The 19,259-nt window shown below is 34.0% G+C and overlaps 1 protein-coding gene across 8 annotated transcripts in view; it reads left to right on the forward strand.

Moving 5' to 3' along the window:
• The window catches only part of COL19A1 (collagen type XIX alpha 1 chain), a 394,980-nt gene that overhangs the window by 184,480 nt on the left and 191,241 nt on the right, over positions 1-19,259 (forward strand). For all 8 annotated transcript variants that reach the window (XM_042986625.1, XM_042986628.1, XM_042986630.1 and 5 more), the window contains one exon: positions 8,707-8,760. In XM_042986625.1, coding sequence (XP_042842559.1) covers positions 8,707-8,760 — 54 coding nt within the window. The remainder of the gene's footprint in view (positions 1-8,706; positions 8,761-19,259) is intronic.

The following is a 19,259-nucleotide window of genomic DNA, read 5'->3' on the forward strand; positions in this document are numbered from 1 at the left end:
GAGAAAGAGAGACAGTGCATGAGTGGGGAAGGGGCAGAAATAGATGGAAACAGAATCTGAAACAGGTTCTAGGCTCTGAGCTGTCAACACAGAGCCTGATACAGGGCTTGAACTCACAATCCCTGAGATCATGACCTGAACCCAAGTCGGATGCTTAACCAACTGAGTCACCCTGGCACCCTTATCCTCCATATTTTTCAAATTCTGTCACTGAGTCTTTTATTTGGAAGAGTCCCATTAAGACCTTTTACTCCATTCTTGGCCACTAGCTTTCCATGAAAACTACAAAATTCTCATTCTATGATTCCTTTTGTTTTTGTTTTTTTTTCTGGGTTGATTCCAAATTTTCTTTTCCATCATCTCCTTTCTTGGTTTTGCTCTTTCATTTATGTGAATGCATCTTCAAGCGAATTATTAAGAAAATGTAAAAAAGGAGGTAAATTTTCTGAGATTTCACATGTCTAAAATTTTTTTATTCTACTTGCACACTTGATTGCTAGTTTATCTTGGTATTGAATTCTAGGTTGGAAATTATTTCCATCAGAATTATAAAGGTTTCACTTATTGTCTGATTAAAAATACGATGCATTATGAATTCTTCTTCTTCCTGGTTTCCTAAGAAGAGGTAAAGCAAGAGTACTGATATCTGATTAATACACCATTCTTCTCCTGAAACTCTTCATGCAAGGAAACAGAAGGGAAGGACATGTTTTCAATTCTCTTTCTGGTTGGGCAGAAACAACCTCTATCTGCTCCTTCCTCTGTGCCATGTGATACATGGTTAAACTTTGTGATCTATGAGGATATCTCTTGATGTATGATGATGAGGTACTTGACACTTTTCCATTAATGGAGCCTAGCTTCCAGACTATTGTCTTATATGAACTCTTGGTTATCAAAAGTTGAACATTGACCCTTCCATTGTCTTTACACTTACACTATTATGATCTTAATCATCCTGAGGGAAATGGTTGCTCTTGGCAGAAAGGAGGAAGGCCAGTGGAAAGAAGTTAAACAGAGAAGTCATCAATGTATGTTAGTAATAAGTTTCTAAAATTTCTTTCTATACTATAGAGCATTTCCCCCCTCTTAAAATTTGGTGTTTACCACCTTAGTCAGTTGTCACTTACATAGTCTGATACTGTATTAACCATCTTCACAGTTATCTGCATTAAATTCCTAGGTCTTTCATGTGGTGTGTAAATATCTCTATATTGATTTATGTTTTAATCCCAAAATTACTAGATTAAGTTTCCTTCAGTCTTGTCATTTATGTTGCATCGCCCAAATGCAAAAGTTATTCATGATATTAAATTTGGTATTATGTTTGTATGATGTTGTCCATTCCCAGAAGTTACTGGAAGACACTTAAAAACAACCTATGTATAGATTTTTCCTTTTTCTGCAGGGAAACCATGTCTCCCATGTGGCCAGTGAACTATGACAAAGCCAATCCAAAAATACAGATTGTTATTATGATCAGATTCATCATTAACACTGAATCAATCATATTCTCGCTCACATAAATCATTAAGACAGATGATACAAATGGATTTGACAGACCATCAGCCTACTTGTCAACATAACCTTGAGATAACTGAAATCAAACCATTTCATTATTGGGTTAGGTCTGAAATAAAGCAAATTTACATAAAGTTTTTCATAGTCAAGAAATCTAAAAATATGAAATTAACAAAATATGAAAATATTTGTGACAAGTCAATTAAGGCAAGAATAATTACCAAATATATGAAACTATATTATTTTATTTTTTTAAGTTTATTTACTTATTTTGAGAGAGAGCAAGTGAGCAAGCAAGGGAGGGGCAGAGAGAGAGGGAGAGGAGAATTCCAAGCAGGCTCCTTGCTGTCAGTGTGAAGCCTGAGGTGGGCCTCAGTTCCACAAACCGCAAGGTCATAACCTGAGCCAAAATGAAGAGTCAAATGCTTAACTGACTGAGCCACCCAGATGCCCTGAAACTACATTGTTCTAAATGACATAAGCATTTTAAATAATTTGATTGGTTCTATTTCTTATTAATTAATGGTTTGTATAGATATTTTAATCTCTCCAGTCCATGTTGGTTTTTTTTCAAAAAGTACTTAATCCTCATCAATATGAGATAAATTAATAGAATTTATATTTCTTTCTCTAATGAAGGGCAACTCCTCCAAATAGAAGTAGAACATCTATTTTGCAAGTTTACCACATAAGAATTAAAAATAACTTGGATTATTTTGGTATCAAGTGGCATTTGTGTATGAAGAATATAAATTTTTAATTTGAATTTCGGTAGCTATGGTAATTAATATTCTCACCTTAGCAGAAGTACCAAGAGAAGTATAAACAATCAGAATTTTTTCAGTCATTCAGCCATTCAGTGCCTACTAAGCTGTGCTAGATAATATTCAAAGTGGAAAGGAACTGAGGATATATACAACTTACAAAGTAGAATATCTCATAATAGGGGCAAAAATCATTGTTAGAGGAAAGTTTATGCGTAGTACAGATGTCCCACAGCATTCCAGATTCACAGACTATAAATTCTGTTTTTGATTTATATTTCTAGTGTTCATGGCTGAATCAAGTTACTAAAAACCTGCTATTTCAGAATCTACATATAAAAAGAGATGTGAGGGGCACCTGGGTGGCTCAGTCGGTTGAGCGTCCGACTTTGGCTCAGCTCATAATCTCACAGTCCATGAGTTCAAGCCCCGCTTCAGGCTCTGTGCTGACAGCTGAGAGCCTGGAGCCTCCTTCGGATTCTGTATCTCTCCCTCTCTTTGCCCCTCCCCTGCCTCTGTCTTTCTTTCAAAAATAAACATAAAAAAAAAATAGATGTGATTTTTGGGGCACCTAGATGGCCCAGTTGGTTGAGTGTCAAACTCGATTTTTGGCTCAGGTCTTGATTTTGGTTCACGCTTCATGAGATCAAGCCCTGTGTCAGGCTCTGCACTGACAGCATGGAGCTTGCTTGGAATTCTCTCTCTCTGCCCCTTCCCTGCTCACTCTCTCTCTCTCTCTCTTTCTCTCTCTGTCAAAATAAATATTTAAAAAAAAAATAAAAAGAGATGTGATTTCTCAGTTCAGAAAACATAGAAAAAGATTACTTTTAAAATTTATCTCTGTAACCACATGGAGCAATCCTAATTAATTGGCCTCATGTCCAAAATGCTGGCAAGGCTTTCTGATGAAATTGTTAAATTTTGAAAGCACTACAAATGACCTCTTTTTTAAATTGTTTAAGGTAAGATAAAACTGTCCATCCAAGTATGGAACCTATTTACTATAATTGATAATGATGGAAACATTCCTGTCCATACAAATATTTTATAGTTTTTTTTTCTAGTGACAGCTCTTCTTATTCTTCTCTTGTCAGTATTATTGGAAAGGTTTGTCAGCGCATTTTTTTTTTTTAGTGTATGAAAGAAATTCTATTTCTTTTTTATTTCAAAGACATTTGTTTCCTAGTGTGTACTGACAACTGCTTATGATAAAATGTTAGGGTTTTTATATATAACATAAAATACCTTTTCTGAATACCTACACGCCCTAAGGGAAATTCTTTCTTGTGTCATGACAATTTATGAAATGATGTAAAACTGGTCACTCCTTTAATTTATTAACAAAAACATTCTTGAATTCCACTTCTCAGAACTAATATGAGAAAACCATTTCCCATGACTGGACTATATGTCTGTTACATTTACACTAATTTGCTTTTTGTTTTTTTGTTCTTATGTCTCCAGCTTATAAAATTTGTTCCCATTGTTCTCATATTAAAGGCATGAAATTTTCTATAAAGACGGATAAACTCTGTTTTCCATTTTAATTTTGTACACTCTATTTGAAAGACAGAAAATGCTCTCATGGTATTTTAAGAATCTATGAAGATTCTGCTTAATCTTATGTTTCAAGTCTATGAAGCATATCCTAAAGCAATAATCATAACAGTTAAAATACACTTACTTGCATAACATTTTTGTTGAAATACGTTTTAGGTATCATATATTCTGCAACATCCCTGGCAAGGGAGTGCAAATAATACTTCAAAATGACACTTCCTTTTTTTACTTCAGCTTCTTTCTTTGATTAAGAAGTTATGAATATATCTTGCCTCCTACACAAATGAAAATGTGTTTAAATGCAATTAATCTAACCTATTAACTCTACTAAACATCTACTGTATTTGTTAAACACTTCAAAATTCTGTTCTGAACCAGTTAATTCTAAGTAATTTCTCAGTTAAATATTTACATGGGCTTCCATAATGATAAGCTCTAGACTGTCTTAAATAGCAGATTGTCCAGAGAGAGCTATGTGAAATGTAACACAGTAGAATAGCTGTCCACTGGAACCTAAAATGATTTAGCTAGTTTGGACTATTTTTTACATAGTTTTAGTCTAGCTAAAAGAGGCAACAGCCTTATGAATTCCTTTCCCTGTCAACATTTTTAATGTCCAGGATTCCACTTAAAAAAAGAAAAAAAAGGAATTGGGCGCCTGGATGGCTTAGTCGGTTAAGTGTCCGACATCGGCTCAGGTCCTGATCTCAGGGTCAGGTTTATGTGTTCGAGCCCCATGTCGGGCTCTGTGCTGACACCTCGGAACCTGGAGCCTGCTTCAGATCCTGTGTCTCATTCTCTCTCTGCCCCTTCCCTGCTTGTGCTCTGTCTCTCTCTGTCTCTCAAAAATAAATAAATGTAAAAAAAAAAATAAAATTAAAAACAATAAAAGGAATGAATGCCTCTGTAGACATATGCAGATATTTACATCATAAATATCCTAAATACATTCTTATACTTCTCTTTCAGAAAAGAAGCAAATCTTTATGTTCGTGAAAAATTAGGAATAATCCAGTTTATGGTTATTTTCAGAGCAGACTAAGATGAAAAAAGTATAAAAAATAAATAGGCATTACTCTTCAGCAAATAAAATCAAAGAAGAAAACAATGCACAGATTATACAAATATGCCATGTACACAAAGATACATAAAATAATGATTCTCTAATTTAAAAGTGGTTTAAATTATAAAATATCAAATAGTGGTTGAAGATTTAAATAAGTTCCATAATGGAGATGATATAAGAAGAGGTAAATAATTAATTCTTACATGAATTGTAAGGCCATTTTACTCTTAGACATCAGATCATTGAATTACTTTAGATGAGAAATACAGACAAGATAGAAAGTTATCCAATGTATTTAAGTTCAAGTTTTGAAAATAATTGTGATTAGATATCAACCAGGAATCTGTTTCCTATCACCACCACCCAGTATTCCATCCTAGTGTTTTCTTCCTGATGGTGCAATTTACTAAGTATATATTGAGTCTCTTCTATAAGTGTGGTAGAGGATAGAAAACAAATGATGCTCTGTCCTCTAGGACTCATAGTCAAATAAGAGTAAGTAAAGTACACACATAATGGCATTTACAAGGCCAGAGAAAGAAAGAATCGGGCAAAAGGTCTGAGACAAATGGTGAGCTCCACCCAAGTTTAAGTAGGCTGGAGCATAGATATATCTATAATTTTCAATAGTAAGTGATCAGCAAATTCACTGTTTGATTTTACTAAATGAAAGGAGTAGTAAACTGGATAATTGTAAATAGTGAATCATCCCCAAATTTTAATTTCTTATTTGGGGAAGAAATATAATTTTTTTATACTTGATTGACCTATGTTTTACTAATGACAATACTGATATTATTTTTCTTCATTAATGTCAACTACTTTCAATAAAGACAACCCCCAAATATTCTGAACATTAATGCAATGTGGCTAGGATTAAAAATTGGTCATGGATAATCCAAATAGTGAATAATCCATTGGAGATTAAAAATAATTCCCTAACTTTTCATCAAAAACCTATCTGGGTTCTAGACTTAGCAAATATAGGGTGGGGGTGGGGCATGGGATTCAGAATCATGAACATTGAGGAAGCATACTAGTGAGCTTATGTGTGTGAGTGTACCATTTGGACTTTGCACACAAAAGGGTCTCATAAATATTTTTGAATCCATTCCAAATCAAGTTTAATATTTTTGCATTTTTGTAGGCTTTTGTTATACAATTTCTCCAACTGGTAAAGGGAATGCAATTTTGATTATATGTAGTTCAGACTTAATTGTACTCCTTTGATGAATATTTGGTGTATGTTTTAGTATCTCATGTTGAAAAACACTGAAAGAGCTGTCAACATTTGTATAGATATCAAAAATGTTGTATATAAGTTTGACTATTCATGAAATTATAATAGTTTCCTAAGGGTAAAAGCAAGGAGTTTAATCTAAAGCCAAGATTGTGTCGTTCTTGTAAAAAAATGACACAACGCCCTGTAATTACATTGTAATTAATACTTGGTATATTTGGATTTCAGAAGTTGTTTTTCTTATGCACATTATAAATTTGCCATCCTTAAGTTGGCCTAATTAGCCAGCTTTCCTCTCTTATATATCTTGTGGCAGGTATTTTTTGTAAAAAATCAAACAGAACTGATCACTTTTTTCATTCCTTGTTTTTTATTCCTGCCTAAATCAATAAAACATAGGCTTTATATGTCCCTATGATATTAAATTGTTCCAAGAATAAATAAATGAAAGTAATAAATACATACTTTTTACTAGTGTTTTGTTTGGAAGGAATCAGAAAGATTTGAGGAAACACTGAGGATTTGTGATACATGCAGAATTTTTTGTATTAATGCTTTTTGAAAATGAGTTACAGTAATTTATATTAAATACTGATTAAATACTGATTAAAAACTTTAATCAAATGAAAGCTATCAGAATGAAAAATTACAACATGTTTATAACTTTTATTTCAAATAAAATTAGATGGTGAAATTATGCACATTATGACATTCATTAAAACTTAAGTTTCTTCTGTAAAAAAATGAATATACATATAATAAATAATTATAGGTCATCACAAGCACATCTGATGTTTTAGTTTAAAATTAACCATAGCTTTTAAAGAAAAAAGGTCATAATGTACAAATGTATCATAATTTTTTTTAAATTAGGTAACAAATCAGTTTCTTCTGGAATGGTGGTAAATTCAGATTTGTTTGAATATGAATTACTAGATTTCTCATTTATTCCAAACCATTTAAGCATTAAATGTATGATAGGTTAATCATTAATATTTGTAAAACCCTTTGAAAATTGTTGGATTTACCCAAAAACTTATTAAAGTAAATTGATTTCCCACTATAAATTTTTTCATTCAGACATTAATAGGCACATAGTATTGAATAAGACACAGATTCTACTTGTTATCCTTAGAGCTTGGTGAATTCATTACCTGAGCAATCATTTAAATGAACTTATGATAAGGAGTTTAAAGGACAAGTAAAAGGCACTTTAGGACTGATGAACCAAGACATTCATCCCTTCCTGTGGAAAGTCAGGGAAGGTCAGGTGTTTTCTTAAGATCAGTTTGGCTGTGATGTGGAGGTTGGGGAGGTTGGTGTCTGGTTCAACTGAGAAGTTCTTACAGATGAGCAAGCAAGAAGTAATCATTGGAGCTGTTGTGATGTAAAGAAATAGATGGTTCCAAATATACTTTGGAGATGCACCAACCAGACTTGGTAATTGGATATGAAAGAGAGATTTGAGAGAGGAAAGTGTGGAGGTTGAGCTCTAGATTTTTGGCATGAGCACTAGCAGAGTGTTGTGTGGATTTACTGAGTTGGGGAATGCTGGAAGAGAATCCAGTTTGGGAGAGAGGGTCCTAAGTTCAGTGTCTGATGTGCTGTTTCAGATGCCTGTGAGATATTAGAGTGAGTATCAAAAACAGGCAGTTGGATATGTGAATATGCAGCTTAGAAAATAACCTAGATTATAAACCTTGGAGTCACTGGCCTAGAATATTCAAAGCCCTCAGTACATGAGATCATGGGGAGGTAATGAGCACTGAGAAGAAAATAAGCCTAAACTCTCATGTTTAAAAGATGGAATAGGGAAGAAGGAAGCATCGGGAGAGCTAAGAAGAAACTTTAAAAGAGGCAATAATTACTGACACTTTTAAAAAATAGCCATATGATCATTTTGAGTTTCATGTTGAGTAAGAATTCTCGTATAAAAGTAACTGACAATCAGGAGCCTTAATTTGCAGATTAACAGCACCTGGGATTTCCTGGGCCTTTTTTATAACCTGAAAAAAAGATTATTTTTCTGCCTCTTGATAAGCTGTGAGAAAGTGTTAAATAATGTCTGTGATACTAAAAATTAAATGCTATGAAGAGACATATGTTGAAGCCAACATCATAACCATGTGTTTTCTCAGAGGATACTTACAGAGCTACTCTCAACGAAAAGTGTGGCTGTATTTATAGAGTTCAAATATAGAAAGAGACTTTTTTTCCCTGCTTGAAAATATTGTTACTACTTATTTATGGTAGTTCGGTGAAACATAGTTCTGACCATATGGGAGTCTTTATTGAAGTGAACACTGGTCTCACACCTGATTTGGAATCCCCTCTTTTTTTTCTTTTCTGAAGTTAACTCCAAAGATAAGCCAGTCGCCGAAGAAGAACTTACCATTTTTAATATATTACAGAGTCTAAGTTTGGAAAAACTCAAATCATTTAAAAAGATTTGCTTAATCAATAAAGTAGGTATTAATTTTCACAGCATGCTTTGTGAGGCAACTGTACTTGAAACCGTCTATTAACATGTGTTCTTCACCCCCACCCCACACCAGGGTTCCCTGGGGATACAAGGCCCACAAGGTCCACCTGGAAAAGAAGGTCAGAGGGTAAGTAAACTTGGAACAACTGGCAGCCATTACTGTCTCAGGGCTCACTTATTTCCGAACATTAATAAAAATAAACCCAAAATATAGCAAGCAGATGGGCCTAAGAAGAGTATTAACTATCCAAAGGCTGAAATTTGAGATTTTGACAGAGCCTTTACAATCCAGAAAGTTCTATATATTTTTAAGATTGGCAGCACAAATGTAGAGACATAGTTTAGGTGAAATGAATTAACCGTAATTTGATCTAGGACACGTTGGTCATACTTTGGAGTTTTGAGTTAAGCTGATGTTTGCAGAGTTAAGTTGATGAGTATCTTTGTGGAGTTCCAGCCTGTTCATGAATTCTGTGAGGATTGTGGATATTAACTACAGTCTTTAGCCGACTTAAATTATTGACATTAGTGATGCATTGTAATTCTTCTTTCATTACTGTTTACTGCCTTTGAGATAAAATGTGTAGTAAGCGAATAAATTGTACTTGAAATAGTCTTATCTTCCTCCAGCAAAGGGACCCCCTGCAGTGATAATGGGTCAGCCTCAGTTGAATATTTTCAGCAGTGGGATACCCCATTCTTATGGCTTATTGTTATTACTATTTTCAAATCATTTTAAAGTCTCAAAACATTTTATGTGTGCTTGCTCATACAATTATTATTAACTTTATTACCTTATTTATGAGGACTGTATGACTCAGAGAGTTTAGGTGACTTGCCTAAAGTCAAAGAGCTAATAAAAAGTAGAACCAGGACTAGATTTGGGGGCTTTTGATTCTAAATCCCATGTTCTCTTTTACTGTCCCAGCATATTAACCCCAAATCTCTTTTTTAGTCATTTTTTATTTGTTATTTCCAGTCTGCCCTCTGGCAAATAAGTCATTTGCCTCAAGTATTAGAGTCCTTCAAATATTTGGGAACCAGTGGTATATTTTACCAAGGTTTAGCTTTTATCAGGTCAATAACATCCCATTTCTCTTAACTCTTTCTTTTATGTGGATTCCTAACTCCTAACACACTGATAATAATTCCCAGAAAATACTCATGGACTTTCTGGATATATCAGGAATGGGACTGAACTTGTGTGGTCTTATTTAGGGCAGAGCAAAATGTGGCAAGTATGCCCGGTACTATAGACCATATACTTCTACTGGAGTTTAAGATTGAGACGATGCTTCTGTGTATTTTTTTTAAACTAACTCCTTCTACTAGAGTGGCTTTGTTCCTTTGTTTTTGTTTTTTATATTTTTTGGTGGGACAATTAAGATTTGATTTGGGAAAAAATCAAAATTAAAAAATTCTGTGTCTAGATTTTATGCCCAATGGCTAGTTTAGTAAACACAAAAAGGCTTATTAGTAAATTTTGATGGCTAAGAAAAGAAAAGGAAAACTTTTGTGAGTAATGGCTAAGATTTATGGGTTACCTATAATGTGCTAAATGCTTCATCTTAGTATTTCATTATTTATTTCTCACAATAGCTCTAGGAAGTATAAAATACTATCATCCTTATAGAGAAACTAAGGTTTTAAACAACTCAGATAGGATACATGGCTAATAAGTGGAATTATGCTGATATTTAAAAATTATTTATAAAGTAGCATACTTGAGTTCTACTCCCAACACCTGTATATACAATTATAGTTTCCCCTTCGGATCTCCAGCCCCTCTCTATTCAGGAGTTCATTAATCCACCTGATGAAAGTTTTAAGTAGTCCTAGGGAGAAAAATAAAAAATTATTTCTCTAGATCTGGGCTTTTGAGTCTGCCTTAAGCGTTTAAACCACTGGGAGCAGAGAGCTAAATGAAATGACCTTGTGAAGTTAATTTTTAAGCTTCTTTTTCTGTTTTCTCACATAATGGCCAAGATGTCTAACTGCATCTAGGACCATGTTTCTGAGTTACTTTCTATGTTCAGTATCCAGGGGACATTTTCCTTCTAACCTCTCTCCTTTCTTGGAAACTGAGTGATAAATTATACCCCCCTAGTTAATATCCAGAAAATATAGGAACTCAAGCACCTCAACAGCAAACCTCTAGTAACACAATTTAAAAATGGGCAAAGAACCTGACTTAGACATTTCTCAAAATAAGACATACAAATGGCCAACATGTACATTAAAAGTTGCCAAATATCGCTAATAATCAGGGAATGCAAATCAAAACCATAATGAGCTATCACCTCACACCTGTTAGAATGGCTATTATCAGAAACACAAGAGATAAGAAGTGTTGGTACGGATGCAGAGAAAAGGGAACCCTAGCGCACTGTTGGTAGGAATGTAAATTGGGACAGCCACCGTAGAAAAGAGCATGGAGGTTTCTTAAAATTAAAAATAGAACTACCTTATGACCCAGCAATTACACTTCTGGGTATCTATCCAAAGGAAATGAAACCAGCAATTCAAGGAAATATTTGCACTCCCATGATATGCAAACAACTTAAACATGTGTTGACAGGTGAATGGATAAAGAAAATGTGATCACACACACACACACACACACACACACACACACACACGTGTGCACATAATGGAATATTATTCAGTCTTTAAAAAGGAGGAAATCCTGTCATTTGTAATAACATGGGTGAATATGGAGGACATTATGCTAAGTGAGTTAAGCCAGATATACAGAAAGACAAATACTGCATGTTCTCACTTATATGTCTAAATCCAAAAATGTCAGATTCATATAAACAGAGGTAGAATGGTGGTTACCAGAGGCTAGGATGAGGGAGCTAGGGGAGATGTTGGTCAAAGTGTATAGCTTTAGTTATGCAAGATAAATAACTTCTAGAGATCTAATGTACAGCAAAGAGACTATAATTAATATTGTATACTTGAAATTTGCTAAAAGGGTAGATCTTGCGTGTTTTCACCACAAGAAAAAAAAAGGGTAATTATCTGTGAGGTGATGGATATGTTAATTAGCTTAATTGTGGCGAATAGTTCACAATGTAGATTAGATCATCAAGTTGTATGCCTTAACTATATATAATTTTTCCAACTGTAAGTCAATAAAGTAGAAAAATAATAAGCAGATTTAGCTTCAATACCCAAAAATGTATACTCTGTAGATTGTTTAAGATGGAAATTATGGAGCTAGATGGGTGAGGTGAGGTCTAAGGCATTATGTTTGAATTATTCTTCCCATGGCAGAGTTGTCTGTGTGCATGGTAAGTACATTTGACATGAGATCCATCTTCTTAACAAATTTTTAATTGGACAGTGATATCACACTTTTGATTTATACAAACATGTGGTCAGTTTGATGTTCCTTCTCTTTTATTTTAATGAAAACTTCTGCCAAGTCAGATTTTCATCCATCCTGTTGTTGTTCAGTTGCCCTTTTGAATTGCAGAGTAGGAATTGATCTTTGTCCTTATTACATTTTATCTTCTGAATTTTGGTCTCGAATGTCATTCTATTAGTTTTCTTTCCAGTGAAATAGCTCCCAGCTTTATATCACCTTAAAATTTGATAAACCTATCCTCTAAGTCTTCATGCAAATCTTTAATAAATCCTGAACAGAACAGAAGCTGACAAGTTCACATAACACCAGCAATGGCTGCCATCTTGATTATCATTGATGTTCTTGTGGCATGATAATTAAATCATGTACAAATACATTCAACTCTACCTCTTTCCCACCCACAATTCTTAATTTGGCTTGTAAGATAATTATGAGAGCCTTTGTCAGATACTTGCTGAAATGAAAAAAAAATATTCAAATGAGGCTTTTAAAAAATAATAATGCTTCAAATTAAAATTGTACCCTATCAAAGCTTGCATTTCAGAGGAAGGTGTGTTAAAGAATAAATTAAACTTATGTATTCTTTGTGATAATTATGGGGAACATATTCAAATTATAAAGTTCAATCACTACCTTATGCAAATTTACTCCATTTATAAATATGTATAATCCCAATAACTTAATATTACTTTTCTTTTATCTTCTATCAAGAGTAACGTGTCAGAAACTGAAGAATGTAATAGAATTTTATGGATACCGTTAGGCATGGCTTGTCATTATTACTGCTGCCTTTCACAAGTGCCGTATTTATTGAGGAAAATAGCTGGAACAGATATTGGCATTATCCACATTTACAAATTATTATTTCCAAATACACTCCACAACTTACGCTGCTTTGAAGCTACTTAAAATGGAAGCAAATTAAAGAAATGACCATTCTTACATATTTGCAGTTAGGTCCATCTTAGTGCTACCATTTCTTCTCTTCTCAAGAGTTAGGTAGCACTCAGCTCTTTTAGAGATACTAATGTACTTGTATGTGTATGTGTGTGTATGCATACACACATACTTACATACACATGTTCTACAAACAGAGACCATTTTCCCACTTCACTGATGCTTGCAATAGAAAACAACAGAAAAATCTATGAATTTAAATTTATTTTTTGATGATGCATTGTCAACAAAACTCTTACATTTTGCTTATGGGTGTTTGACCAGGAAGGAATTGGCTGTCATTAAGTTAATTGCAATGGCATATAAAATATGTGGCCAGTCTTATACACTTTACTTTTGGGCATAAATGTCTTTAATGAAAGTAGAACATTTAATTTTAAACAAATAATTGACTTGTTGGTTTTCCTCAATGGTTAAATAGCTAATAGCTTCTACTTTACCAATATCTCACAGTTATGGTTAGTTTCAAATATAGATGTCACATACTTTGAAAAATATCAAACATCATTGAAACATGTTAATATTACTATTATTCTTTTTATTAAACCATACAGATTCTGATTGATAAATTCCTTTTCTTTTTCTCTTTAACCCTTTGTGTACAGTTTTCTGTAAGCACAATAAGAACATTAGTTTCTCTCCAAGTACCACACCAAAATTCTGTGTCAAATGTTTATTAATTCATTTTAATCTTTTCACTGTCCTTTAAGCTGCTAAATCTTAGATTATGAAGTGTTCATTTAATAAAATATAGTCGCAGGATGCTTCTTGTACTTAAAAGCTTCTCTTAACCTCAGCAATGTTTGGTGGCAATATATATCTGAGATTTATAATTTTTTTTTCTTAACCTCCTGAGGTTCTTCTTTGAATCTGTCATATGTCATTGTATATCTATTTTTTACTTTGTAATCTTTATGAAGTCTTAGAAGTAAAAAATTTGGCTGCCACATTTTTAAGTCTCACATCCTTTATAGATTAACACAATTTTAAAAATTCAACTAATGCTTAGCATTGACCCTAAACTTAAGATGACAGTATGTCAGAGAGAAGTAAGGGAGAACAGCATGGAGGCCAAGAGGATGTTCAGCCCTGGTGAGGTCAGAGAAGGGCCAGGATAGGGTACCAGGATACTGCAGGGCCAAAAAGTCAACAGAAGAGCATTTCAGAATGCATGGAAGTTTGAATAGGATTAAAATTTGGAACAAAGTCAGAGGAAAGATGTTGGATAAAAGAAGAGGTGGCTGGAATTGGTGCCAGCTGAGAGAGAAGTTTCAGTTGAATAATTGAGAGAGCGTTAGAAATAAAAATTGCAAGAAAGGTGTAAAAGGGGGTGAATTTTGAGGAAGGAGAGGCACCAATAGGGAATCCGATAGAGAGATAAAGATAAGAACTGAATGGAAGCCCAGAAAAGTATCTCAGTGAAAGAGTATTTCAGACAACTAAGCATGTTTATAGAAGTTCACATGATATATCTCAAAAGAACTCACATTTATAAAAATTCCCTCTAAGATGTAGATTCCTACAGAATTTCCTAATATTCTTAATAGCACCTCCCAAAACATAAAAAATTACTGTTTTAATGTAACCTTGGATTTTTCCATTTTAATCACATTAAGTGCATGTCTGAATAGTCATCTCATGGTTGGCATGAAACTACCATGGACTTTTTTAAAGAAATCACTCTAGGTCTCTGAAAAAAACATTTTGTTGGTGAGTCAGCTAGTTGCTGCCCCAAATAGAGGTTGTTTGGTTGGACCAAGATGACACCTCACTCTTTCATTTTTTATTGCTGGGTTCTAATTTTGAGCCTGAACAGAAATTTTATGGTAAAAAAAAAATTTTTTTTTAGGGTAGCTTATTCCACAGTGCTAATTTCAGAGCCATAGAATTACCTCATAGTTCCAATGACGTGAGTTCAGGGCCTGGTAGAAAACCACTAACAATAGTCTGTAGTTGAGATTAAATTATTTTACATGGGCTTGAATTTTAGGGAGGAGCCTTATAGAGAAAAGAATGAATAATGATGAATTTTCAGCTTCAGAAAGTAATTTAGTTGCACATGAAGATGAGAGAGAAATATAAGATTATCTTCTTATCTCTATGTATTGAAACTGACACTGACCTTTAAAATGTACAATGAGTATATCCATAATTCTGCTCACTCACTAATGCTATTGCTGGTTTCCTTGTACCAAGAATTTGAATTGCTATAAGGAAAAAGTCAACTTTTTTTTTAAATAATTGTTTTAATTCTGGTCCTAGGTAGAACATAAATATAGGGGGGAAAATCACCTTTTTTGGCTTGGATCCATTTATAAATATGTAAATATACATATTGTAAATAACATCTTAGAGGTTCTGCATTCTACAACTAATGTTTCATGTTTGTTGCACATGTTTTAAACTTCCTGGCTATACAAATGACATCTTTTTCCATTTACTTCCTGTGAAATTTCTTAAGGATATCTTCTTAAGGATTACCTTGAGAGTTTCCAAGAAATACCATTTTAGATCCTATATGACATTTTTAGATGCGTAACTGGGAAATTGTATACCTAGGGGTTCCAAGGGCTATGCAACTTTTCCCCAACATCTTACTCGGATGTACAAAACCAAATATGAAACTTAGAGGATAAAAATGATCAAATTTACATTTATCCTTGCATTTCTTATATTTTAAATTTCTTTCTTTATTTATTTTGAGAGAGAAAGAGACAGAGAATGCTAGCAGGGGAGGTGGGGAGAGAGAGAGAGTGAATCCCAACAAGGCTGTCAACACAGAGCCCGACTCAGGGCTTGAACTCATGACATGCTCACAAACCATGTTAATTGACCATAAGATCGTGACCTGAGCCAAAATCAAGTCAGACACTTAACCAACCGAGCCACTCAGGCAACCCTATCCCTGTGTTTCTATTTGCAGAGCTCCAGAGCAGACTTTGGGAACCATCACCATTGTTTCAGTACCTGATACTACTCTGTGTGTCGTTATTTGTTGTCTTTCTAGAAACTCACTTACCATTTAGAATTATCTAGTTATCCCCTATTTACCTATAAGGCTATTAAAATTAATATTTATAGGAGGTCAATATTATATAATTGAGAAAACTCTTAACTGAGTTAAAATAGCCACCTAGAGAGAAAAAAATATACTATAATACAAATTCTACCATATAAAAATCGTATGATGGTTTGCTTTCATTTATATTCTTTTGGTCAGAAGTACCATTTCTACTAGGAATATAAAGCATTCAAACATTGTAAATATCTGTATCTTTATATATCTTATGTACAGATTTTGTACATTTATAATCTGACTTTATTCAGTTCTTTTTTATGTGCTTTGAGTGTTATATGTTATATGTGTGTATAAATAGGAAAATATAAGTCATCTATATGCTTTCATCATTTTATACCTATTTCAGAGATTAAGTGGGAAATCAGTATAGAATATACTAGCATAGTAGTCTTCTTACCTTTATTATATGATACATTTCTAGTAGCAAAAGTGTATCATTTATTACTTTGCATATTAATTTCCTCTGCTTGTCCTGACTGATGAAGTCCCAATAGCATGTAACTTCATCAACTGATCATATAATAAGGTATGATTTAGTGCTTGTGAGATTTTCTAATATTGTCCGTTAGAAGCTCCTCAAGATACAGAATCAGAATTTCAGAGAACTTTGAGAAAGAAGTTCAAGGAATGACATTGGTCTGTTTTATCTGAAAATTTGTACTTCACAATTTTCTCCCAGTGTTGTGCCACTCAGATATTCCTGCTTACTCCAGTTTGGTTTGGTGTCCACCAAAACTGCATCAAATGTAGTTGCTGAAGCAATGCAGTAAGGCAGGAAGAAGAGAAAGAGGCTAACATATGTTAATGTCAAACAAATGCTTACAAAGAGGTAGTTGTGTAGCACAGACAGGACTCCTCTACTTTTGCCTCACACTCTGACTAGTGGGAAGGATAAAGAAACAAGACTTTGGGAGACTTCTAGCTCAGTCTTATTAGAAACAGGTGAAAAAAGACATAATATGAGATGTAGCCCAGACATTATGAGAACAGGCCACCCCTTAGATCAGTATCACAGCTAGTTAATGACAGTAATGGACAATGGTCCATTGTGGTAAACTTCACTCTAATTAATGAGTCTCTACAGTGCACTTGAAGCAGAAGATTTCACAAAGTGCTCTGGGACAGCTATAACAAGAAAAAGAGATTGTAACCAACGGTTTAATTCCAATAATACTCATATAGGTCGCTAAACCACAGCAAGCTGAGGTCCTTATTCATTTAAATAAAGGGCCAAATGACACCATTTGTATTGTAACAGAATAGCTTTATCAGCTGTTATTTGGATTAATAAAGAGAAATGTTTCATATTTTGTAAACAGAGTGCTGATTCTGAATGGCTTATTTATTTATGTGAATACACCCAAGAACTGGTCTCTGCTGCGTAAGTAGCCTGACAACTTATGGGGCCTCCTTTAAACTGGAGACACATCTCCCTGAGGCCCATAGAGACAGGGAGCTGCTTCAGTGTATGGGCCTGGGGGCCATTTCAGAGACATCCAGTTGTCAGATTTTAGAGCTGAAAGGGAACAATGGTGTTATTCCAGTCCACGAGATAATGAAACTGATGTCCAGAAACATTCAATAATTCTTCAAGACTTCAGGCCATTAATCTCTTTATTCCGTATAATAAGAAGCCCTTACTGTCTGTTTTGTTGTTCCAATCCAAAACCCGGATTTCCATGTCTTTAAAATGGAGAATGTTGAGAATTTGACCAAAGCCATGTATTTTTCTCATTAAGGCCACACATTATAAGGGACAACTGTAGAGAAGTAAGCTGGTCCTTCTCTGGTCTCCACACATTGTAAAGAGTACACATTTTGTGCCCGTGCCCTGTTTATCCTGCACCAACAGCTGGGAACAAGCACTGGCTGCTCAGTGGGGATCTGGGGAACAGAGCTGTTCTGTTTCCAGCTGTGGGACTGGATTAACTTGTGACTTCCGGCAAATCGTTCAAGATTCTAATCTAAATTTATCTGTTTCATCACAATTTAGCCCTCAGGTATGTTCTGAGATTAAGTCAGGAGCACTTTGAATGCAATCTAGTGACAGGTGTTCTATGAAAGAATCTTATAAATATTAACTACTTAGTCATAGAAACACTTAAAGAGAATGGAAAAGGAGAAGGCACTTTCCTCCAAAGTGACAGTATGCTAATATTCCTGCATCAGTATTGTTTAGAACATCACACTGAATGTGTTAGTAGCTATTTGGTACATTTACCACTGGGAATGTCAAGTACAGAGTTATTTATCCATTTGGCATGCAGTGAATATATATGAAGGCAACTGCCAAGACCAAGAATTAATCACAAGTTATTAATCAATTTGGAAAATATAAACATACAAGTTTCAGAAAGGCAAAACACTTGGAACATGAAACATTTTTATGGCCTAATGACTTAGAAAGCCAGCATTATGTTTATAATAAACAATACAAGACCTCAACTTTGTAAAACTCAAAATACCATTTTGAGTTACCTTAGGTGATAGCACAGATTCTGAAACCAAGCTTAATTTTATAGCACTTTAGTTTTCTCAGTATGTTATGTTTCACTTTTCAGGGGAGCAGTAGAGACATTGCAAAATAAATGTGATGCAACAATTCTAAGAAAGTTGGAAATTTCTCTTTTATGGAATATAAGCAAATGGTACAGTACTCTTATTTCTAAATATCTGGCATAACAGTATTCAGAGTAGTTCTTGAATTTTCTAGAAATAACTTAGAACTGACTTTTCCTAATTTTCCTTAAAAACCAGTAAACTTGTACTTGGATATTTTTTTCATGAATAGTTATAGATACATTTGACATCTATTTGACATTTTTAACTTGTTCAGCGAATCACATACATGCATGTGACATGCATATATCTGTGTTTTTATTGTACTTTTAAAATTCTTAACAGTACACAACATATGCTGTGACCACTATGTTGTTATTTGTCATTTGTGATTCAAAAATAACTAAACTATGCACACCTGAACACTAGCAAGGAGCGTTTTTAGTATTTTCAATGTCAGAGATATTAAGGGACCACGAAAAAGAATATCTAAAAGTACATTTAATGCCTCATATGCACATAAAATTCAGTAATATAAACACACACCATTTATATGCATTCAATAATAATAATATTATATTCATTAATAATGCCACTTAAGAACATTAACTCCAGGGCGCCTGGGTAGCTCGGTCAGTTATGTGTCTGACTCTTGATT

Source organism: Panthera tigris, chromosome B2, assembly GCF_018350195.1.
Source record: "Panthera tigris isolate Pti1 chromosome B2, P.tigris_Pti1_mat1.1, whole genome shotgun sequence".
Taxonomy (NCBI): Eukaryota; Metazoa; Chordata; class Mammalia; order Carnivora; family Felidae; genus Panthera; species Panthera tigris.